The 24996-nt window shown below is 42.5% G+C and overlaps 1 protein-coding gene and 1 long non-coding RNA gene across 3 annotated transcripts in view; both read right to left on the bottom strand.

Annotated features, from left to right (window-relative positions):
• LOC134392656 (uncharacterized) overlaps positions 1-24996 on the bottom strand; it is a 284868-nt gene that overhangs the window by 97977 nt on the left and 161895 nt on the right. The window lies entirely within an intron of this gene.
• Positions 1-24996, bottom strand: part of TSPAN32 (tetraspanin 32) — a 49343-nt gene that overhangs the window by 6787 nt on the left and 17560 nt on the right. Inside the window, exons 5-6 of one of the 2 annotated variants that reach the window (XM_063118751.1) lie at positions 7370-7471; positions 1861-1953 (exon numbers count right to left, since the gene is read on the bottom strand). In XM_063118751.1, coding sequence (XP_062974821.1) covers positions 1861-1953; positions 7370-7471 — 195 coding nt within the window. The remainder of the gene's footprint in view (positions 1-1860; positions 1954-7369; positions 7472-24996) is intronic. The other variant, XM_063118752.1, reaches the window with a different exon arrangement.

The following is a 24996-nucleotide window of genomic DNA, read 5'->3' as shown; positions in this document are numbered from 1 at the left end:
ATTTGAAGTGCCAGTACCAGCATACAAAGCCCCAAATGGCTCAGGACCCAGGAACATGAAGGACAGTGTTCCCCAATACTGAGCATCCTGGGATTTAAGATTAGCCAAGGAGTCTTTGCTTGTGGAGACTTTGAGGAATGTGGCCCATGGGGCTACCACACCTGTGGCAGGGCCTTTTCAGTGACAGCACCCTGGCTTACATAACTCTCTTCTGGTAGAGATCCAACAATCCCCATACTGTTGTCATTTTGGTGCCAGTTAAAGATCTATTTATTTGTGCAGGCTTTGGGGGTATAGGCAAGTGGTCTATTTGTTGTTGTTATTGTTGTTGTTGATGATGAATGTATTGTGTCGATGGTTTCATTGTAATTTTTTCTATAGTTGTGAATTTAGAGTCATGATTTTCATGTTGTTGATATCTACTGTCTTTTATATAGGTTGCTAGCCATGTTGGCCTCTTTGTGAAGAAGAGTGGGATTTAAATAAAACAAATACATGTAAATGCCGTGCCAAAGGCAATGGAAACACTCAAGACTCTGCCAAACTGTGTTGAGTATGATTGTAAACAGCGTCAGAAGGGATACGGCGCCTTCACATACATGCCACACAGTGCACAGCTGCAGTCCTCAGTGTCAACAAGAGGATCATAGGAGCACAAGCAGCCCACACTCTCTCTGCTGTAGATGTACAAGGGCTGAGCTATGTTCTGCCACCTCCTGCCATAACAGCATATCTGTTTGTTCAGTAACTTGACACTGGAGTGTAATTTGCAGTAAAACGGCCTCGCACGCATCCCAACATGTTCTTAAGCTTGCGGTTTTGGGGCTCATCGGGAAAAGCTAAGGCAAGATTGTGGGTGATGAGAAGCCTCAAAATAATACCTCGTGGGGAGGGATGGTAAAGCAGTCGCAAAGCAGATGTGTTTAAGAGTGTATCGTGGCAATGTTTTGAGAAACAGGAGGCAAGAGCTGAAGGAAAAGAGCTGTCTAGATGGAGAGAAATACGTAAGTGGTGAATAGAAGAACTGAGGGACAGAAACTAGAAGCCATAGGAGAGTGATAAAAGGGGTAATAAAGATTTGAAATGCAGGGTTGCTGAAAATTCACTGGTCTTCACCCATACTTTGCCAGGTTTTTCTCCAGCTATGAAAGCCGGAGAATTGTTCTTCATGTTAAAAATAAGACAATGAAAGTGGGGCTTGCAAAAATAATGAGGACTCCGGGATAGGAATGTGTTCCTTTGTTAACCAGACCTGGAAACTTTTTCCGAAGCCTCACTCCCCTGCATAGGGGTGGGGTGGGGTGGCATTTTCATCTGGATTGCAGCTGGGGAAGGAAGGGATAAAGCTCCCGTCCTCATGCACTGGGTCCTGATCACAACTGACCTGCCTTGTACCTGTAATTATTTAATGAAAAAACACACAGAGACATAGCTGCACACGCTACTCATTTAGCATAATACATAGTTTGGCCCTAACAAGCAGGAAAGATGTCATCGGACTTAGATGACACTACCCTTCCGCTACAAAAAATGCATTAATCGATGCAGTGACCACATTTCTGTGACAGCTATGTAGGCAGCTAAGTAAATGTGTATTTTTTGGGTTCTTGCGATGGTTTTATAAAGATCTGCAGGATAACGAAGATAATCTTCAGTTAAATGAGTTTAGGCTACAACGCAAAATATAGTTATCTTTAATTTTCCATTGTTACTCTGCTTTCTCACCCAAAAGGCTCAACAGTACTAAAACATATCAAACTATTGCAGTTTCTAAAACAAATGAAATGGTTCCCACACTACTGCTGCAATGTATAAACAGCACTGGCATGTGATTGAAGCAAAAGGGCTGCATCTGATTACCTCTTCTGTTGTTCCCACCATTGCTGATGGACACAACTCCTTTTCAATACTGCTTACTTCTCCGAAGGGGGACTTCTTCCCACAACAGAGAAACTGAAAGAATAAATAAATAAAACGTCACTCATGTTACTGTTTGTCTCCTTTTCAAATGTAGACCCCACAAGAATTATTGAATTAATATGGGACTGTTTGGTTTTTCTTTTTACCCAACCCTCAGGGTCCCCCCCCCCAATGTTTTTGGGTGTATTTGCAAACCTTAGGAGTACATTGTGCCTTGCATGTGGATGGTGTGGTTTTTCCTCCAGCTCCATGAATGTGTAAAGACTTGAATTAGTCTATCTATTGATCTATTGATCGAGGTCCTGCAACAAAATTCCATTTGAAACTCTCCAGTAATTTCCACTGCTTCTTCCATCTTTTTTCATACCACCCAAAATCCATTAAGGAGGGCAAGACAGGATAACTGCATGATACCTTTTGACTGGTGGCGCTAGGAGCCCATCCACTTGGAACCCACTCATTGTCTCTCTCCAGTTTTAAAAGGAGCTTGCAGGATGGAGTACTTCTGTTCAGGGTCAGGTCATTTTACATAGGCATATAATATATAATTGTAACTGGTGTGGGGAGTTTGGGAGGAGAAGCACATTCATGTGATTCCATGTGATGCGGGTTCTGTGCCATTGTTCCTGGCAAGCATACTTAGGGCTCCATCACACCTACTTCCCCGCCCCCCTGGTTTTCCTCTGTGATTTCAAGCTCTGTTTCATTAATGAGTTAAGCTAATGGCCCCTTTCACGTGGGTTTGTAGCATTGTGCTATGCCGATGAAACCTCCCTTTCACTTGCTTGCTCTTCCCCTCCGCCCCGCCCCACCCCGCCCTTTCTCCTTCCAGCTCCAGTTCATTGGTTGTAATATTGTAATGGGTGTGGGCTCCTTCCCCGCTCACTCTGGCTTTGTTGCCTAGCGATTTATCGATTTAATGTTTCATTGGCTGGGCTCCGTTTCTGCGGGCAATGAGAGTGGGGTTGGAGCAGTAAAAGTCCATTCAACTGACTCAGCACGACATGGTGCTGGAGGAAGAGAACCACCTCACCCTCCCCTTTCATCAGCAAGTTCTCCCTTCAAAGCACACACACCCAACAAAGGAAATAGCGAGAGGATGGCACTACATGGGGACTGAAGGGTGCTTTAATTCCATTTGGGGGAAATAATCCATACTTTCCTCCCTCCAGGAAAACACAAAAAGGGGAGGGGACAGGCACGATGTCATCTGAGTGCTGTGCTGCAAAACCACAAGCCAGGCATGACGAGAGTGTGATAAAACACTGGTGTGATGGATCCCTTAAAGCCGTTTTTGCAAGCTTAAATCTCATTGACACACCAGCAGGTCAGAGCCTCTATGCAGCACTGTCTAAACCACACTCCTCTTCCTTGGCTGCCACTCTGTGGCACCAAGGGGGAAGTACAGCATGCACCCCTGCTTGGGCCACACCGTGTACATCATATATACATGCATGCATTCTGTAAGACATAAGATGAATATTCCCATTATGTTCAGAATTGGTAGTTGGCACATGAGTGCTGTATGGGCTGCATCAAAACTTGGCCACACTTGTGGGCTCGTAAAAGCCCACGGTTTTGTGAACCGCCCAGAGAGCTCTGGCTATTGGGTGGTATAGAAATGTAATAAATAAATAAAATAAATAAATAAATAAAAGGGTTGTCATGGGTGAGCTTTTCCAATTGTACATGTCTGGCTCCTCAAAAGTAGTACCCCTTTTTATATTTACTTATCTGAAATAGATGATTACTCCATGAAATTGCTTTTATTAAATCTTCTATAAGAATGTTTCATGTGTCTGTGCATCAGTCTGATTCAGGATCTGTATTTGCAGAAGCATGAAATCATGTGTTTGGCCTCAGCATTTTACATGATGTCCATTACCTATGACCTACACCAGCCTCTCCCAGCCTAGTGCCTTCCAGATGTTGTGGACTAGAACTCCCAGCATTCCTGATCATTGGCCATGCTGTCTGAGACTGATGTGAGTTGATATCTAAAACATCTGGAGGGCACCAGGTTGGGGAAGGCTGACTTACACTATTTGAAGACACAGACTGTAGTGCACAGGAGTCATTTACACAGAGTGCTTCCAGATGAGACTCTTATTGTGCAAATCTCCTAGTTCATTCAGGGAATTCTACAGGGGTATCCAGACAGCGAGCATTTCTACATAAGGCTTTTACTGCATGCTCATGCTTGGTCATTCAGAGAAGATTGTGGGACCTTTACAAAACATTATCATCCTCCAGGGCGTCTCCCATGCTTTCTGACCCTTATCCCACTTTTAAAAAGATTGGAGAATTTCAGAACCATGGAATGTTAATCTGCGGTAACAGCTGTATGTAATGACTGAGTTGCACTATAATCACAGCACCATCTAGTGGCTGTAATTGAAACTTATAGAACTTCCCAAGAAAGATAGCCTTCCAAAAACAGCCCATGTCACCCCACATAAGGAGCCGATCTTAATCCCTCAAAGAATCCAGAACCAGAAGCCCTGGTAAACTGTGGAATAAAAAGCCTGGTGTAGTGAAGGAGCTTGCTTTGTCCCTAGAGCACTACACTGCTAGGGTGACCAGAAACAGTCCGTACAGGCTCCTCTGGGAATTTCAGCAGGCACACCTTATGCCTGCTGAAATTCCCATAATGCTTCCAGGGTGCTGAAATTCCTTCTCTCCATGACTTTTAAACATGCACAAATCTTGTCTTGCATTACATTTGTTCACACTAAGAACTTTTCTAGACGAGGCTGTTAATCTGCTGCATCTGCTTTCAGTTTCATTGCAGAATTGAGATCCAAGCTCTACAGAAAGAGCATATCCTTTCCTGCTTTCCCACTACATAACCTCTAGGTGGTGCTGTGCTCTAGCAGAATACTGCAATTACACAACTAGGAAAATACCTTTCTTTCCCTTTCAGAAATAATTCTCCATTTCCCCCCATTCTAAACAAACAAACAACTGGGAAAGTGCTCTTAAAACAAAGAAGCAAAACTGGAAGGTCGCAACATCTGCAGGACTCATGAACAACCATGAGAAAGGAATGATGAGTACATAAGAAATACTTTGTGCAGAAAAGCTCAATGACAGGGGTGGGGATCTTTAGACCAGGGAAGTCAAATCCGGTCCTCCAGGATTTCCCAGATGGCCACACCCCTTTTTCCTGTCTCCACCTATTTTCCCCCAAGTACCAAACGTCTGGTGGCTCGCCAGCTTTTGTGCAGTTTTTCCTCTATTCTAAAAGTCTAAAATACCTCTCTTAACTCTTAGTTACTAGTAGTAAGAGCTTTAAGGTAAAATATGCTGTGGGGGAGGGTGGGGTTTTTTGTTTGTTTGTTTTTTGATATTTTTGGCTCCAGCTCTTTTGCCTTTGGTCCTACCCACCACTGGAATGTGGCTCCTGAATGCTTCTCTGAAATTTAATTTGGCTCTCAAGCTGAAAGGGTTTTGCCCCCATCCCTGCAGTGGCTAAAACAAGACGGGGGGGGGGGGAGTCCAGGCTAGATGCCCGGATCCCTGTAGTGCATACAAACAGATTCTTTGTCTTGTGGTCATCATGACTGGTTAAGGAAGCCATTGAGTCTGGCTCAGGAAGAAAGTAAAGTCTGTCTTCTGCTTGTTCACAGAAGGGCTGCAATCCTATGCACACTTATCAGGTTTAAGCCCCAATGGATTCAGTAGGGATTAGTTTTGAGGAGACATGCATAGTATTGTGCTGTAACAACGGCAGTGTTTTCCTAATTGGTGCCACAGATATTTGAGTGTACAGGTGGTTTTCACAGAGGTTAAAACCTATACCAACGATTCGACTACCTCATCTGATTCCCAGTATGCTTGGGAGGAAATTAAATCTATATTTTACTATTTTCTCCACCCACAAAAATGGGCTTCTCGTTGTTTTCCCTGTGCCTTGCTGGTGTTCATATCATCAGAATGTAGGACTTGGGGCTGATACTTTTAAAAACATACAAATCCTGTCATTAGAAACACAAAACATCGTTTCGAATTCTGTGTGCAGAGAAATGGAAGATTAGTGTAGAAAGCAGGGAGGAGTCCATAAACTGAATGAGCACATGTTGATCTTCCCCAATGGCTCCAATTAGCTCTTGATCAGAAACAGTCCCCACAATGCAAGGATCTGGAACTTCCTTTCGTCAGCTATCTGTAGAGGACCTACATACCTCTCCCCTTCTCCCAACAAATATTCCCTCTACACTGCTGTGTCCTTCACATCTCCACAAGACTATTTCTTTCATGCCCCATTAATGCAAGAGGAGGGTTGGAACACTCTTTCTAGGTTACTGTTTGTAGTTCCATCCATTCTTAGATTGTTACACCTCTCCTTCCATTCTATTCCCCTTAGGACAGCCTCATTGTGCATTCCCAGGAAGCGTCTCCTTCTCTCCTCCAGTTTGGAAGTTTTACACTGGGCATTTTCCATTTCAAACATTAAAGGGCATGATTCAGACAAAGTAAAAGCACTTTAAAAGAGAGGCCTGCCTGGCACCAAAAGCATTAGCCTTTTGATGCCAAAGACATTTTCATCTCCTCAGGCTTTTAAAAGTATTTTTCTAAGGTGTTCTTATATATTATAATTATTTGTATTGTTCTTGTAACCCTCCCTGGAAGTTCCACTGAAGGGTGGTATTTACATCTATAAATAAATAAATAAATAAATAAATAAATAAATAAAAAATTGATTTCCATAGGATGGATGGATGGATGGATGGATGGATGGATGGATGGAGATATCTATATCTATATCTCCCCCGATGGAAATCAGTGGGACTTAAATGCACTAAAATTTGGTTGGATCATGTCCAAAACATAATTGTGAACTTATTATAAATGAGAAAGCGATCTTGCTAAAAGAAAACATTGGATTGTTTCTGGTTTCATTGGAACTGCCTGGATCAGGGATGGAGTACCTCCAGAACGTGGGCTGGATACTATCCATGGGAGTTCCCGATCAAGCCCAACAGCATTTTTTCCTGGCTGTGCTCCATCTCCGGTAGGGGAAAAAACTTTGATCAGCTGCTGATCTGAAATAAGAGCTTTTTCCTGTAGGGGAGAGGGGGCAGGTACTGGGGAGGAAGCTGTTGGCTGATTCAGTGCTACTTACTTTTTAGGCTTAACCTGCTTATTTGTCAGCAGACATGATGTTCATGCTTACTTGTGAGTAGACCTGCAAAGGCTTGGTACTTGGGAATGCTGCTGCGTGATTCAGTCTTACTTATTTCTGAGAAGACATGCAAAAGCCTTGTCCAGTTTACCTCTGACTAGGCATAAAAATAGTATGCATCCCATTTGGCCCCACCCACTTTGCCATTGGCCCTGCCCATAGATGGAATGCGGCCCCTGAGACCTTTCCCAGATTGGAATTTGACCGTCAGGCTGAAAAATGTTCCCCACCCCTGGCTTAGACCAAACCATGCGCGCAAGTCACCGTTTGGTGGATGGTATGTAGCTCCTGTCCTCTGATGTCGGAAGAATTGCTCCTCACATCCTCATAAACGAAGTCATATGCATCCATCATGGCATCTTCAACCTACAAAGATTATATGCCTATAAGAACCATTCATAGATGCCAGACTTTCTTTACAAGATGATCTCGTAAGCAAACAATCAAAGTGGCTGTGCCAAAATTATTCAAGAGCACAGAAATTTCACAGTGTAGTAGAGGGCACAGAATTCAGTTTCATGAGAATCAGAGGTTTCTTTTTTAAAAAAGAAGCAAATGTTGAGTGCTTATGGACTGCAAAGATATGTCTGAAAGCTGTGGAGAATGCCGGCTAAAATTTCAGAAACGACAGAAGGCTGAATAAAATTTCCAATGGTTGGAGATAGCTTTTGTACAGTGACCATATGGAAAGGACGACAGGGTTCCTGTAATCATTAACAGTTGTATTGAAAAGGGAATTTCAGCAGGTGTCATTTGTATGCATGCAGCACCCGGTGAAATTCTCTCTTCAGCACAACAGTTAAAGCTGCAGGAGCCCTGCCTTCTTTGTATCTGGTCACTCTAGTATAGCTCCTGCAGCTTTAACTGGTGTGATGAAGAGGGAATTTCGCCAGGTACTGCATATATATAATTGACACCTGCTGAAATATCCTTTTCTATACAACTGTTAAAGATACAGGAGCCCTGTTCTCCTTTTCATACGATCATGCTAGGCCTTTGCATCTTCTTGCCCCACTCTCATGATTAGCAAACCAGAATAAATTATGCAAAATCAGGTAAACCGTGAAACTCTGCTTAATTTGCATTTTAAATTCAACATTTCTTGGAGCACAATTTGGTTGTGCCTGGGCACAGAATTGTATATTTAGTAATGCATAGTACAGACAGCCCTGCTCCAAACCTTCTTGAGAGACTGAAACAAAACTCAGCAACTAATAGCATTGCAGAGCTAAAAGAATCCTCCACAAGCCGTTGTGACACCACCCTGACTAACTCTGCTGGTGAAACAGCTGAAATTAATATTCACAGTTGACTTAGAATTCAAGACATGAATTACATTCTTATGGTGCAAAACAAAGATTTGTCCAAATAAACAGATCTACAAGATTGATCCAGAAACTAAAAGAGCATGATTTGATTCAGCTTTGCTATGGGAGGGAATACACAGAAACAAATATTTCAGTATTTGTGAAAACATACATTCTTGCCATAATCCCTCTGAGAAGAATAAAAGGATTCTCACCATGATGCAGAACAGACATTGCTGGTTCTTTTCAATGTTTCCATGAAGTAAGTGCCTGTGGAACTTAGTTAACTTATTTCTATTGCAATTGCTTAATTATAGGTATGGGGTATCATCACCCCATATTTGTTTAAATTAGCCTTTCCCAAACTGATGCCCAGCAGATGCTCACTGGGAATTATGGGAGTTGCAGTCCAACACATCTGGAGGGCACCAGGTTGGGGAAGACTGGTTGAATTGTCCCATTCACCAATGTAATGAATACAAAAGGTCCCCAAAATACTCAAAACACAAACAATAGCATTTCTTCCCAAATGGTTTGGTACACTATAAGATCCTTCTCCGGGTGCCTAATCTGAGGGAAGTTCAGAGGACGGCAAGCAAAGGGAGAGGGCCTTTTCTGTAGTCCCCCCCCCCCCAATTATGGAATTATCTTCCCAACGAGGCCTGTTTGGCACCAGCGTTGATATCTTTTCAGTGCCAGGTTTCCCAGGCATTTAGCAATATGTGATGAGCTTTGCTGATCCTAGATTTGTTTTTAAAGCTGTTTATAGTTGTTTTAAATGTATGTTTCTGTAGTTTTAAATTTTGTGTATTGTTTTTAAGAGTTATAATCTTATGTAAACTGCCCAGAGAGCTTCGGCTATGGGGCGGTATACACATCATCCTCATCACCCATAATTGCCAGTGCCATGCTTCCTGACTCCCTCAAAGGTTCCCACAGCCCAAGTCCTGCTATAACTATATTCTTCTGAAGCCCTGGCAAGCTATGTCTGTCTGCCTTCCAGCATCAGTCCCTCTGTCATTCACTGGTGCTCCAGACTCCTGGCATCTTCCACTACCCCTGACTGCTGGTTTTACCTAACTGGTCCATCACTACCCCATACACTCTTAGAATGACAGCACCAGGGAACACTTACATCCTACCTGCCAAAAACCCAATCAGAACCTCTCATGCCCTGTCTCCGTAACCAGATCTTTTGACCAACTGTGGTGGTTCACTAAAGCTGAATTAGAGTAACATTTTCATCCAAGGAGGAAGACGAAATGGATCTGCCAATTTGCTGCTCCAGAAATAAAGTTACAGTTGCTGCTACTAATGAGCTGGTGACTGTCTTTGTGAATCCCTTCACGTTTCACCGATGGCAACTTGCAATTTAGCAAAAAACAGAAAATTATAATTACATAAGTCTAATGGAATGGAACTAGGAAGAGTAAAGACGAACACAGATAACCAATTACTAAATGGTAAATGACAATAGTGCACATGTAAGCAATCATAGGGACCACAGCTCAATGGTTGAGCACATGCAGAAGCTCACAGGTTCGATTCCTGGCAACTCCATTTTAAAGGATGGGATGGAAGGTAGAATGCAAGCTCTTTGCCAAAGACCCTGGTGTGTTGATGCCAGGCAGAAGGCAAACGATACTAGGCTAGATGGATGGACAAACAGGCTGACCTGATGTAAGGTAATGTTCCTATTTGGTGTGCCAATCATCTGTAATGTTTACCAGATGTTTTCCATACATCTCACTAGATCAGAAATTCAGGGTAATGACGACACTGCAATAAAGCTGCACACTGTAGTAAGTCACTGTTGCCCCCCCCCCCCCCACATTCATGCCCATAATGTAGTGAATGAGACCCTAAATGTTTACTAAAAAATGTAAGCAGCAGAACTTCTGGGAAATTTAGACCATTGTCTAGCCTTCAGAAAAAGACAATTGATCTTGGCTTTATCAAGAAGTTGGTGGATTTCCATTTCTATTATTCTTTTTCTCTTCCCTGTTCTTTCCTATTGATCTGTGTGGGCCTGAAGGCAAATTGTAGCTTTTCAGAACACAAAAATCAATAATACAGAGAACAGAACTGAGGGAAGCAAGAAGGGTGTTAGCTGAGGCCTGCTGAAGTCACATGAAGGATTTTTACTGAATCCAGGAGGCTTCTTATAGCCCCTGCCAGCTGTTTAGGAGCTTCTTTAGTTGAGCAATTAATAACACGCTTGTGGCTGGCCACTCACGGAGGTTCATGGGTCATTTTGATGCCATCGTGAGCATCCTGTGAGTCTCCTACTTCTTTTCTCAGTTAATCTGTTTAATCTGCATATAGGTGTAGATGCATAGGGCTCCTTCATGTTAGGGGGAAACACACATCATCTGTATGTGTATTAGGCCCATTCTCACTGCAACTGAACATGCAGTTCGTAAAGGGCATGGTGTGGCTAGTCAATGGCTGAATTTGGACGACACACTAATCAATGGTTGTTTCCCATTCTGTTCCTATTACCCACCCACCCAGTTGATTAGCATGTTGTCCGAACTCAGCCAATGTGGTCCCATGACCACCTCTCATGTTGGGTGGGCACCTGAGACGAGTCATGTGTACCTCTCCTACTGTATCCACTATACTTGGGAAGTGCTGCTGCAATCCCTAGTCCCTGTAAAGGGGACCTATGTGATGGAGAACTTGCTTCAGATGGAGGTTGCATCAGGGTACCAGGTACTTCAGGGCTCAAAACTAGGAGCTCTGCAGAACTGGCACTGGTTACAAATCACTATGACTCCCTGTTAACTTACATTACCCAGCTGCCAGCCAGAGAGGGGAACTGCAGGAGATTCTGGATTCCCATGTCCTCCCATCGAAAATATAGACTTTCTGGCCTAGTGAACTACTCACTTACAGCAACCCAGTGGTGGGGAAGGCTTTTTCTTCAGTTTAAATAGTTTATTGTTTCAAATCACAAACAAGCAAGCAAATGCCTCAACAACAACAACAATAACAACAACAAAACATACAAAATTAAAATGGACTTCTGATTTTCTGCACAGCAAAGACATGCAACAATATTTTATCTTACTCTATAATTAAAAAAAGTTCCCTTTTTTCTATTATCTTAAAGTTTTCTTCTTATTTGTTGAATCCACAGATAAACAAATATTTTTTCTAGTTCCCACAGAAAGACTATATGAGGTTTCCCTTCAATTATAAACCTAGATGTTGACTTTTCTTTAATTATTGATGTAAGTTTGCCATCTCTGCCAACTCCAACATCTTCACCATTCATCCATTGTAGGTAATGTTGATCCTTTCTACTTCTGTGGATATAATAGTCTCACTGCTATTATCATACGTAAGAATAAGGTTCTGTAGTTCCTTTCCACCTGATTGTCCATTAAACCCAAAAGGAAGTATTCTGGCTTCAATTGTATATTGATCTTTAATATCTTTTGAATTTGTATCCATTTTTTAAAGCTTTTTTACAAGTCCACCATATATGATAAAATGTTCCTTCTTGTTGTTCACATTTCCAACAGGTTCCTGAGGCCCCTTTATACATTTTGGGCAATTTTGAAGAGAACATATACCATCTTTACATCATCTTATAAATGTTTTCTTTAAGACTTGAACTTAATTTAAACTTTAAACCTTTTGACCACATATTTTCCCATTGTTCCATTTGTATATCCTGCCTCTTCATGATTCGAATATGTAACAAACATAGAAAAGAGGTTACATTCCTTGATCCTAATCACTATTATCAGAAGTAATTTTCACTTTAGGGGGTTGCAAATCAAAGGGGAATAAGAACTGATGGGAGCTGGGAAGCCATTTTATTGTCAAGGGGTGTTTTAGCATTCATACTAGGCCCTCCATAATAATAATAGAATAAAAAAAGGTTTTTCTCAGCATGTGTATTACTTCATACACATCTGTGTGAGTGAACAGTATTCCCAGCGACTGATTTGTTGGGTTTAACATGTGGTGCACCAATAATCTTCCTAGAGTGGATTTGATGGTAACAAGTAATACAATCAGTAACACAGCAGGTGTTGTTAGGAAGCCGAGGAAATTGGCCATATGTGAATGAAAGGTCAGATGGAAAATGAGGCAAGAAACAACAACCAGATGCAATAAAAAAAAAGAAAAAAGCTGCCACAGGGAACCAGATTATAGTATATGAATTAGCGTTGTGTCTACTGCCCCAACAATATCAGCAAATCATTCTTATTTAAAATGAGGGCAGACCTCTATGCTGCTGTTTAATAATAATAATAATAATTCATTTTCTATTGAATTGCCGCTGTAAGTTGTCCTGAGGCAGTTTCTATAGCAGCTGACACCAAACATATTGGGCATGGTCAACAGCCACTGCAAGTTCTAGCATGGCTAATATTTATAGACTGTCTTCCAGGAATTTGTCTATGCTATCCATGAATGCTGGCTGGGTATGATGGGAGCTGCTGTCTAACACAACTGGAGGACACCAGGTTGGGGAAGGCTAGACTAATCCCTCTTTAGCCATCTAAGATAATAGGCATCAACATATTTTCATTATATTAATTACACATGGTGTGGAACTTACCAACCCCAGCCAATCACTTTCACCGGGTGACCCCTAAGTATAGAGAAAAAAATCTCTCTCTCTCTCTCTCTCTCTCCACTTTCTCCAAACCATGCATTTTTTTTTATAACTCTCTAACATGTTTCCCCTCAGCAATCTTTTCTTCTAAATTAAAAAGGGCCAAGTGCTTTAGCCTTTCCTTACTGGGTTGGGTTTTCAATATCCTGAATAATTTGGTGTCCTCTGCAACCTTGTGCCCCTCTCTGCTGACCTGCAGCTCCAGATCAAATATAAACAGATTAAATAGCACTGGTCCCAATACAGATTCTTGGGAGACCTTATTTGAAAAATAAAATAAAATAAAACTTCACTCCGAGAACTGTCCTTTTACTCCATCCTGTTTAACCAGTTACCAACTCTAAGAGGATCCATCCTCTTTCCTCATAACTATAAAGAGACAAACTCAGCACTGTTCCAGGACTTTCCTTTTCCCTTTTATATAAGCAGTGGGGAGGGGAGGCAGTTTGGATTGTGGTTGTGATATAGGGGAAAGAGCTAGCCTTTTCCTCTTCACTGATTCCTCAACCAAAATCACCCGCCTGTGAAAAGGAGAATATTTAGGCACAAAAATTATGCCCATATGATTTCCCCTTTATGGCTAATAGCAGTTTCCAGAACTTGCTTTATGTTGAGAAAATTGTGTGAGGGGAAAGGCCTGCTCTTCTGACCAGATACAGAAGAGGGCAGGGCTCTTGCTGATTTAACTGTTGTGATGAAGAGGGAATTTCACCAGGTGCTGCATGCATACAAATAACAGTTTCTGTGCAACTGTTAAAGATACAGGAGCCCTGTCCTCCTTTTCATATGGTCACCCCACTTAACTCCCCTTTAGGTGTGCCATAGAATCAATCTGAACTCTTGCCAATCTCAATGGTTGTGATTTGAAAAATACACTCCTCAAGAAACAGGGAATCATAACATTTAGGGGAAATCGCATTGCTTATCTGGGACGTTTGTGCTTCCTGATTTTTGGCACGGTTGTTATTGGCTTAATTACATGGACGGAGAGGGGCGAGCATGTAGTTTGAATTTAATACTTACTTCAGTTGGAGACACCACCATCTAGTGGCGGAAGATCCCACTTTTTTTTTAGGATGGTGCTTATCTTCTTTCTGGGTTAAACTCTGATTGTTAAATAAGGTCACCAGTTAGTATTGTCATGTAATGAGAATTGGAATAATGAATTGTATTCATCAGAGCTACAAGGCTGCGGTGTTTCTTGGTTTGCGGTCTCTCTTGTACCTTGGAATTGATTTATAGGATTTATTTTCACACTAACTGCCTGTGGCTAATGCAATACAGAAGAATCAGATTTATTATTATTTTTTAAAAAAGAAGCAGACCAAAGACTCCAAAACCCCAATTCACCCTCTGCCTTTGCACATTTATTAAGTACTAGTGTAAAGCCCATGTCGCCATGGGTGCTAGTAGTCTTGCGCCTTTCCCACTTTTGCCCCTCAGATGCCTCACATCAGCGGTAGCTCATGCATAGTGAAATTGGTATGCGGTCCGCCCCCCCCCCCCTCGTGTGCCCCAGTTGGCTGCCTCAGTTCCCTTCCCTCTGGCTGTGCCAGCCTAACTGTGTGGCTGCCCAGGGCCTACCTTCATGCTACACTTGGTGCAGGGTTGCCCATCATCTAGCTGGCAGAGGGGCTGCCCTGTCTGTTTGGCATGGAGAAAATTACTTGCTAGTAAAGCTCAGGCTTTGAACTTTTTCAGACTTTCAAAATATTCTGCATGTCTACACTGCTCAAGCTTCAGTTTAAAACAAAAATGAGCAAAATCGGTCTGATAATAATAAGCCTTTACACTACCGTAGTCTTATGTAGGTAACTTTGAGCCCAACCAAAGTTGACGCCTCCAGCTCTACAACCAGAATGGTTTGCAAAGGTTCATTTGTTTTTATAATTAGGGAGCACTTTCCTTATTGCATATAGTGGGCTAACAATGCAATCCTATACATTTATTATTATATATTATAATAATATATCATCATCATCATCATCCCTTACATCATCCACAATATTATGTTTACAACTTCTGGCTTTAGCAAACAGAGAGTCCCTTAGGGAAGATGGGGCAGTGCAATGTTCTTGTTGTTGCAATGCTGTCTTTATCACCAATAAACTGTTGTTGGGGAAGGAACAAAGAGATGCAGCAGAACAGTTTTGCTACTCTACTTCATAGTCTAATTAGATATTGGCAAAAGGCACTCTTCTGATGTTATTCAAAAGAAAAGAACCAGACTCACTGGAGCTCTTGACCTCAGCATCCTTTTGTATGAAGAAGAGGAAGGTATTTAAAAAAATCACTGTTCTAGAAGCTCAGTTAAAATGTGTACCACAGCATAAACATTGTGTCTGCCCAAAATTGGAAACTCCCATTCTCAACCTCAGAATTTTGGGTTACTTCAAATTGTGGATTTTAGCTGCATGTAGTAAACGTACAGAAGCATTGTGGATTCAACAAGGGGTGCACGTAATGGCAATCACATTGAGAATCATTGGAAATGTAAAACTCTATTGGAATAACAGAGTTGAATCAGTGTGGTAGATACAAATTCTATAGAACAGTTAGGAAAGGCATATTGACAAAAGTGTAGTTCTGTATGTCAAAAGAGGACATAGGGTCCAATAAATGTGAAAACATATGAGAAGCAAACTCCTCTACAGAATATCTGTGGGTGGAAATACCAGTCTAAAAAAAGAAAGAAAAAATGAGTTTAGTACAGCTGTAGACTATTTCCTCGCTGACCAAAATGGTGAGGGTGATCTTGAGACAGAGAAAGGAATCGGGGAAGTAGGCAGTGGCATAACTTCAGCTACTCATGCATCAGTTGGGTATATGCATGTTTAGGTTATAACAAAGGGACAACATTTCTGGAAAAGGGGAAATGATTAACCATATTGAAAAATCAGAATGGCTTCACCAACCTTCTGGAGTTTGTTGTGAGCATCAACGAATATAATTGGGGTGATCCTCTAGACCAGCCTTCTGCACCCTCGTGCCCTCCAGATGTTTTGGATTTCAATTCCCATCAACTCTAGTCAACATGGCCAATGGTCAAGAATCCTGGGAGTTGAAGTCTAAGACTTCTGGAACACAAGGCTGACATTGTGTTCTTCAACTTCCAAAAAGCTTTTGACAAAGCTTCCTTCATGCCCCCTTTTTGGGCTTCCTGGAAGCGTCTGATTAGCTACTGTTGGAAACAGGATGTTTGACTAAATGGACCCTTGGTCTGATCCAGCAAGGCTCTTCTGATGTTTAATATGTCATAGTAGTTTTACACATGCAAATCAGCATTTAATGTTGCAATAACTGAGTACAGGGCATGCACATAGGAACACATCCTAGGGCTAATTTCAGGGGATTTTCTGACTGCATACCTCTAAAGTAAGATAGGCTTACATATAGTCATAATTATGTTACCTTTGAATATGTATTAAAATACAGGTCTTAATATGCACGTGTACAATGCAACATTCCAAAGGAGGAAATGAAGGCAGAAAATGACAAGAATGACTAGGAAAATGATCTGTCATCAAAATAAAATGGGATGTGAAAAACGTAAATGAAGATTCTGGAACAGAAACTAAGATCATAAAATGAGTTTTTTGAATATACTGTGCAGGAATGTTTAAAGGCTCTGATCCAAATTCTTTTGAAGTAAAGAGAGACGTGATGCACTCATGTATATTTGAACTGGACGTAAGCCCTATGCTCCTCTTAAAAGAGCTGTCTTTCTTATTCACATTAACAGGCAGGCCATACTTCTTCTTTTTTTAATGAAAGCCTTGGTGCAGTTTTATTTTCCATTAATAGGCAGTCAATTCCAACTACCCTTTTAGTTCTCTTCAATATTGACTTGAGAATGATATTTGGCTATCATTTTAAACCAAAATGAACCTTTCAAATTCCATGGGGGAAAGACTGTAAAAGCTAGCAAGATGCTCCTAGCCAAGGCGTCTCAGCAGTTATCCGAATGAAATGTCAGGAAAAGGAAGGGATCTATTGGCTTCCTTATCAGGAATGAGGTTGAAAAGCATTAAATAAACTTAAGGGACACATTTAGGGACAACTCCCTTCTAATGGAACTGTAAAGAATAGCAGGATGTTTTCCCCTACTATTTGCAATACGGTGGCACAATAAATGAAATGCCAGAAGCATTTGCAAGATATAAATAATGTTAGTAAGAAATTGTGTGTGTGTATATGTGTGTGTTTGTGTGTATGGGGAAACTCCAACCAACTTATTGGTTTCTCCCTTTCATTTCCCCCATTATCAGTACTTAGCAATGTAACATGGCTATCAATAAATGGACTGCAGCTGCCTCCTAGCCTTAATCCAAGAGTAAGAAGATGAAGAGAAACACTGAGGGGAGATTCCCCAAAGGGTTTCGTATTCCAGCATATCGAGAGGCAGCCAACCTGAACAGTTGTTTATTTATTTATTATTTAATTTAATTTTATTTATTGCATTTTTATACCGCCCAATAGCTGAAACTATTGGTGCATGTATGTGGGGGATGGGTTAGGGTGAGTGAAGAGGCAGCAAACTCATATTTCTCCTCTCTGTCTCCATATTCAGCCCTTCTCTCTTATCTTGTGAGTCCCTTTACTCCATCTTTCCTCAACAGCCTCTCTAATAAAAGGTGATCTGATATCAAAAAAATGGAGGACAAATATTTTAATGTAATGTAGATGAGATTGGGCACCAGTGTGTCCACACATAGCCCATGCCCAAAACCAGTCAGAATGCTGACTGACTGATGCGGTGGGGAGGGAAATTTTGGGAAGGGGAAGTGGAGTGGAGTGGTTGAAACCTTGAACGGAAGTACTTCACTATGCAACGTTTTGTTGCAGAGTTTCACTTCTAATTTACAGTTTGAAATTTACAGTTTCCATGTTGGCTTTTTTTAATAGTAAAATTCCATGTGTGATTTATAACAAATCAGCCATGCTAACAAAGTCACCTTGCTGATTTTTTTTTTATTTTTTTAAATTCAACATTTTAGATTCTGGGTGAAATCCAATGTTGTGCCTTCCTTAAATCTGCTCTAGAGAGCCCCTTAGCAATCCAGAGCAGATTTTGAGGGTGCGCAGGGGAAACCAATCCCCTCCCTGTTTCTGCCAGTGGAAGGATTTAATTAGATTTCACCTTCCAGAGTTGGGAAAGAAGTAGAAAAATGGTTGATAATTGCACAAATGAAGATGGACTAAAAGGAGTAAATATTACTGTTAGCCAGTTGTAATATTCTTGATTATAAACATCACTTTCTCAAAGAGAACATTTTATTTTATCTCTCAGCGCTGATGGAATATATACATTTCACCATTTATCAGACTACAAAAATAAGCATTACAGGAATTACTATACAGATTCCTGTAAAATATAACCCCTTCCTCTTCTAGTACAGGCATGAGGATATTGGAACCATTTGCTTCCATTTTCAACCAACCCTGGTTTGTTTGGCAACAAACTGTAGTTTGTGTTAACTATGGTTTATTTAAACAAGCTAGCCAAGCCATGGTTAATACTCCTGAGTCATTTCAGTCCACCATAGTTGTGTATGTTATCTGTGAACAAGGGCAGCAGCCCACCACTGGCATAAAACCAGGCAGTCAGAGAAGAAGGCAGAAGAAAGAGGAGCTGCTATGTTTGATTGTTGTGTTATGTTTGACATGATTGGATGTTACATCCTTTTGTTATTAATGTAAAATTCAATTTTATATAGATAGAAAGAAATTCCCTGCCTTTCTTCAGCTTCTGTGATAAACATAGCCGTTTTCTAAACCTTTGATGGGAGGAAAATGTGTTAGCACTGCCTGCTGCAGGATCCAATCTCTCCTGGAACTTTGCTCCCCCCCAGCCCCGGCAAACTGTATTGCCATGCCCCTACAACAGGAGGCCAAATCATAGTTTGAGAACCACTGGAATAAAAGACAAATAAGACAGCTTTATCTTTAGATGTTTTTTATATTAAAAAACCCCAAATGTAATAATTACTGTGCTTTCCTTCAGTGTCTATTTCTCAAAAGCTACAAACATTTTCAACCCTGATACTGACATCCATAACCCACTTGGAATACCACACATCTTTTCTGGGGCTTCCAAATGCACAAAACAGGAAACCTTCTGTTGTATCAAGTCTGCCAGAGCTAGCTAAAGCCATCTTCCTGTTAATGTACACTTTGCTAGTCTGTCTCCTTGCCACCAAAAGGGTGAGAAGAGGACCTTCCTGCTCATATGTTGCTCCTCTGAGAGGTGAACATTAGGGGTGTGCACAGACCCCCCGCTCCGCTTCACTTGCAGATCCGCCATTTTCCGGATCGGGCCGCTCCGCCCCGCCCCCGCTCCGCCCCCTTCCGCTCCGCTCCGCCCGGAGCTCCGGATCCGGATCCGGAGCTCCGTTTCCCCCCCCCATAGGCTTGCATTGAAAGCTAAAAAATTATACAACTTTTTTTCTGTTCAAGTTAGAAACCTCATGTTTGGCACCATGACACCTCATGGGGATATACACACGCATGCCAAGTTTCAAAGCAATCCCATCATCCCCTGATTTTTGGCGAATTTTTGAAAATCGGGCACCCCACACACAACATCCCTGCGAGGTGGGCAGGGGAGGAGGGAGGGAAGGCAGGCAGGCATGCAGCTGGCATTTCTGGGGGCATAAGGAAGTGAGCCAAGGATAAGCCAGTAATGCATATAAAATGGAATAAATCAATCAATAAACAAAGGAGGGGTGGAATTAAAAGCAGCAGTGTTGCTCAATAAACAACAAGAAGAACTTTTTTTAAAAGGCTATATCTGTCTTTTACCAGCAATAGGGGGACGTGCCCGGGGGAGGCGGAAGTAGCTGCCAGTTCAAGACACTGACAGCCACAGCTCTGAGAAGAAGTAAAACGCTCACTTCGACTCAGAACAGGCATTGCTCCACCACTGAAAAGTGACCATTCACTTCAACTCATGATAGGCATTGCTCCACCGTTTTACTCTCTTTGGAAGGCTCTAATGGCCTTCCAGTGCAGGAGAGAGTGGGGGCACGTCCACGATGAGATGCCCTAGGGGAGCTCATCCCCTTGCACCACATCGATTCAGTTGTTCCCCAAGGTTAGGGTGGGGAGCAGTGCTGTGTTTCTATCTCTTATTCTTGGCTTAGTATATGATTTCAGGTTGTGTTTGTGCATTTGGTGGAGCTACTGTGTTAAAAAACACGGGGAAAAGCCCGTTCAGATGAAGAAAGAGAAGTTTCCCAGAATCCCAAGTTACCTGTTTTGCCTATGCCCTCCTCCAACTTTGGGATCATCATGACCGGGAGCTGACTCTGCCCCTCAGCCCTTTGAAAAAGGTATTTTTCTCGCCGATTTTTTAAAAACGTCTAGCCCGCGACCCGTACGATGCAGAAAGTTGAGAGTGGTCTCAAAATGACCCCCATCCACGACTCTCTGTGCACAAGAATTTTCAGAACGATAGCTTAAACCCCCCCCAGTTATCCCCGATTCTTTCCCTCAATGCAATCCTATGGGCGAAAAGCCGAAAACGCAGTTTGAGCCGTGCGGTTGACCCGATTTTCACAAAAATATAGCCCGCGACCCGTACGATGCAGAAAGTTGAGAGTGGTCTCAAAATGACCCCCATCCACGACTCTCTGTGCACAAGAATTTTCAGAACGATAGCTTAACCCCCCCCAGTTATCCCCGATTCTTTCCCTCAATGCAATCCTATGGGCGAAAAGCCGAAAACGCAGTTTGAGCCGCGCGGTTGACCCGATTTTCACAAAAATATAGCCCGCGACCCAGACAACGCAGAAAGTTGAGAGTGGTCTCAAAATGACCCCCATCCACGACTCTCTGTGCACAAGAATTTCCAGAACGATAGCTTCAAAAACAACGTAGTTATGCGCGATTATTTGCCGCAATGCAATCCTATGGCGAAATGTTTTCAAGATGGCGACCGGAGCGCTCCGCCTGAACTCGGAGCTCCGAAAAATGGGCGCTTCTCTTCGCCTTGCTTCTAGGGGGTCCGCGGTCCGCTCCTACTCCGCCTCTGGGTAAGGCGGAGCAGGCCAATCCGCTACTGCTTCTACTCTCCTAATCGGAGCGGAGCACATCCCTAGTGAACATGTTGGGTGCCCCCCCCCTCTGCCCCAGCCAAACAAGAAAATGGAATATGCTTCTTTATGCCTTCTGTCACTCCAGTCATTACCGGTCTCTCTGTCCTTGTGACCACTTCCTCCTGTGACCACACAAAGCCCGCCCCACTCTCTCTCCACCAGCCTAGCCACTTGATTCAGCTGCCAGGATTTACTTAATTATATCTATGGATAAGTGTGAGGAAAACATTTGGCCTACTCTTGGTTCAGAGGCCTCAGCTGGTCACCAGGCAGATAACTAGCTCATAGCTCTGGGGTCTCCCTACCCAGGGTTAGACAAAAAGGGAGTGGCAGCAACCTTCTACCAATTATAAAGATGCATGCACAACTGGCCCATCTCACAGTGGAAGCATTACAATAATAATAATAATAATAATAATAATAATAATAATAATAATAATAATAATAATAAAATTATTTCTTACCCGCCTCTCCTTTTAGATCGAGGCGGGGAACAACATTAGAACAGGAATCAATACATCTTAAAAATTCATGATTTAACATTGATCTGGATAGGCCTGCCGGAAAAGGCTAGTCTTTAAAGCTGCCTTAAAATCACACATAGAGTTAATTTTACGAATCTCCTCCGGCAGGCCATTCCACAATCTGGGGGCGACAGAAGAAAAGGTCCTCTGGGAAACTGATGTCAGCCTAGTTTTAGCTGACTGAAGTAAGTTCACCCGAGAGGACCTGAGTGTGCGGGGCGGACTGTATGGGAGAAGGCGATCCCGCAAGTAACCTGGACCCAAACCATTTAGGGCTTTAAAGGTAATGACCAACACTTTGTACTTTGCCCAGAAACTAATTGGCAGCCAGTGGAGTGATTTTAATGTTGGTGTAATGTGGTCATCCCTAGGTGTACCGGTGACCAACCTGGCTGCCATATTTTGAACTAGTTGAAGTTTCCGAACTAGGTACAATGGTAGCCCTATGTAGAGTGCATTGCAGAAGTCAAGCCTTGAGGTTACCAGCGCGTGCACTACTGTCTTTAGGTCTTCTGACTCTAAGAAGGGGCACAGCTGGCGTATCAGCCGAAGCTGATAGTAGGCACTCCTGGCCGTCGCATCTATCTGGGCTGTCAATGACAGATACCGTTTTGCAAATTGATTTTCCCCAAGTGTAATTGGTCTGTTGGACACGTGTGTGTGTGTAGACACACACACAGAGAGTTACATAAGGTGAATCTATTGACCTTAGCTATAATTGAGTAACAATATTATTGAAAGCAGATATTTAAGGTGTAAAGACCTTAGCTATATATGGACCATTTCATAATCTATTAAGTTACAGCGCTTTCTGATACTTAACTCCCTTGTGGCAGAATAGTGCTTGTATGGGCCCAAAAAACCACCATTAGATACACAAGCAATTGCTTAAAAAGAGCTCTCCATATTAGCATCTGTTGCTGAGAGATTTATTATTAGTTAAGATGCCAGATAATCTGCTTGCTCGATGTGTGTGTTTAAATATTCTGCAGTGCCATGTTTCCATCCGGATTGCCACTAGAAGATGCATCGCTGAGCAATGTCAGACAATCCGTCAGAGACCCCAATGTCTCTGAATTGTAAAGGCTGCCATTATGTAGTAGGTGGTACATCACAGCTCTAGCATTTTGAAAGACGTGAGGTTGTCATTGTTAATTGATATGAAATACACATGATTCCCTATTGATCTCTTATGTTTATTTGCTCATATTATTAACCTATTTCTAGGAAGGTGGAGGTTGAAATCAGCAGAGGTAAGCTCCATAAGCTACTTTTGCCTATATGTAAGAGAAGCTTCTTCTCCTAATCCAGGGTGAAGAAACCAAGAGCTCTGATGAGTCATCTTGTTTTACTGGGGAGCTGCATTTGATCTTTGATGTGTGTGTCCTCACCCTGTTTTCCAGTCTTTTTGTCTCTTGTACTGCCGATTGCCAGAGGGGAGATATATATATATATATATATATATATATATATATATATATATATTCTGTTTATATCCTGCCCTTCTTAGGAAAAAATCCCAGTTCAGATAAGAACAATATTAAAACATCCAACAATCAAAAAATAAATCTCTAATAAAGTCAATGAGTCAGCAGCAGACTCATGCTGCTCATAAACAAGTGAACAAATGGACCTTAGCCAGGTGCCGAAATGATACTAAAGTTGGCACCACACATACTTATTGGGTGAGGACGTTTCAAAGACAGGGTGCCGCCACAAAGAAGGCCCTATCTAATGTCATCACTGGATGTACTTCTCCCAGTGGTGGAACAATGAAATAGTCCTCTCCCACAAATCTGGGAGCATGGACAGGCTGGTGTTCCTTCAGACACCTGGGTCTGAAGTTGTTTAGGGCTTTGTAGGTCATCCCCATCACCTTGAAATTAGCCCTGAAACAGATAGGCAATCAAAGCAGCTCCTTACCTGATCAATATTATATGATCCCTGACAGCCTTTCCTGTCAGTATCCTGCCACCTTTCATACCAATTGTAATTTCTAGATCAATTTCAAGGGCAGCCCCACATTATAACAATCCAAACATGTGGTTACTAGAGCACGAGTCACTGTGGCTAAGGTATCTCTGTCCAGGAACAGTTGTAGCTGGCACACCAGCCAAAACTGAGCAAAGGTATTCTATGACTCTGAGGCCATGGGGCTCCAGTGACAAACCTGGATCAAGGGTTACCCCCAAACCACACACATGTTCTTTCATGGGGAATACAGGCTGTCTACCCAGTTACCAGTAGGGATGTGCTCCGCTCCGATTAGGAGCGTAGAAGCAGTAGCGGATTGGCCTGCTCCGCCTTACCCAGAGGCGGAGTAGGAGCGGACCGTGGACCCCCTAGAAGCAAGGCGAAGAGAAGCGACCATTTTTCGGAGCTCCGAGTTCAGGCGGAGCGCTCCGGTCGCCATCTTGAAAACATTTCGCCATAGGATTGCATTGCGGCAAATAATCGCGCATAACTACGTTGTTTTTGAAGCTATCGCTCTGGAAATTCTTGTGCTCAGAGAGTCGTGGATGGGGGTCATTTTGAGACCACTCTCACCTCTCTGCGTTGTCCGTGTCGCATGTTATATTTTTTTGAAAATCGGGTCAACCGCGCGGCTCAAACTGCGTTTCGGCTTTTCGCCCATAGGATTGCATTGAGGGAAAGAATCGGGGATAACTGGGGGGGGGTTAAGCTATCGTTCTGAAAATTCTTGTGCACAGAGAGTCGTGGATGGGGGTCATTTTGAGACTACTCTCAACTTTCTGCGTGCTGTGGTTCACGTGCAATGTTTTTGTGAAAATCGGGTCAACCGCACGGCTCAAACTGCGTTTTCGGCTTTTCGCCCATAGGATTGCATTGAGGGAAAGAATCGGGGATAACTGGGGGGGGGTTTAAGCTATCATTCTGAAAATTCTTGTGCACAGAGAGTCGTGGATGGGGGTCATTTTGAGACCACTCTCAACTTTCTGCATCGTACGGGTCGCGGGCTAGAAGTTTTTAAAAAATCGGCGGGAAAAATACCTTTTTCAAAGGGCTGAGGGGCAGAGTCAGCTCCCGGTCATGATGATCCCAAAGTTGGAGGAGGGCATAGGCAAAACAGGTAACTTGGGATTCTGGGAAACTTCTCTTTCTTCATCTGAACGGGCTTTTCCCCGTGTTTTTTAACACAGTAGCCCCACCAAATGCACAAACACAACCTGAAATCATATACTAAGCCAAGAATAAGAGATAGAAACACAGCACTGCTCCCCACCCTAACCTTGGGGAACAACTGAATCGATGTGGTGCAAGGGGATGAGCTCCCCTAGGGCATCTCATCGTGGACGTGCCCCCACTC

Source organism: Elgaria multicarinata, chromosome 2, assembly GCF_023053635.1.
Source record: "Elgaria multicarinata webbii isolate HBS135686 ecotype San Diego chromosome 2, rElgMul1.1.pri, whole genome shotgun sequence".
Lineage (NCBI taxonomy): Eukaryota > Metazoa > Chordata > Lepidosauria > Squamata > Anguidae > Elgaria > Elgaria multicarinata.
Note: the sequence above shows the minus strand (reverse complement) of the source record. Positions and strands in the feature narration are given on the sequence as shown.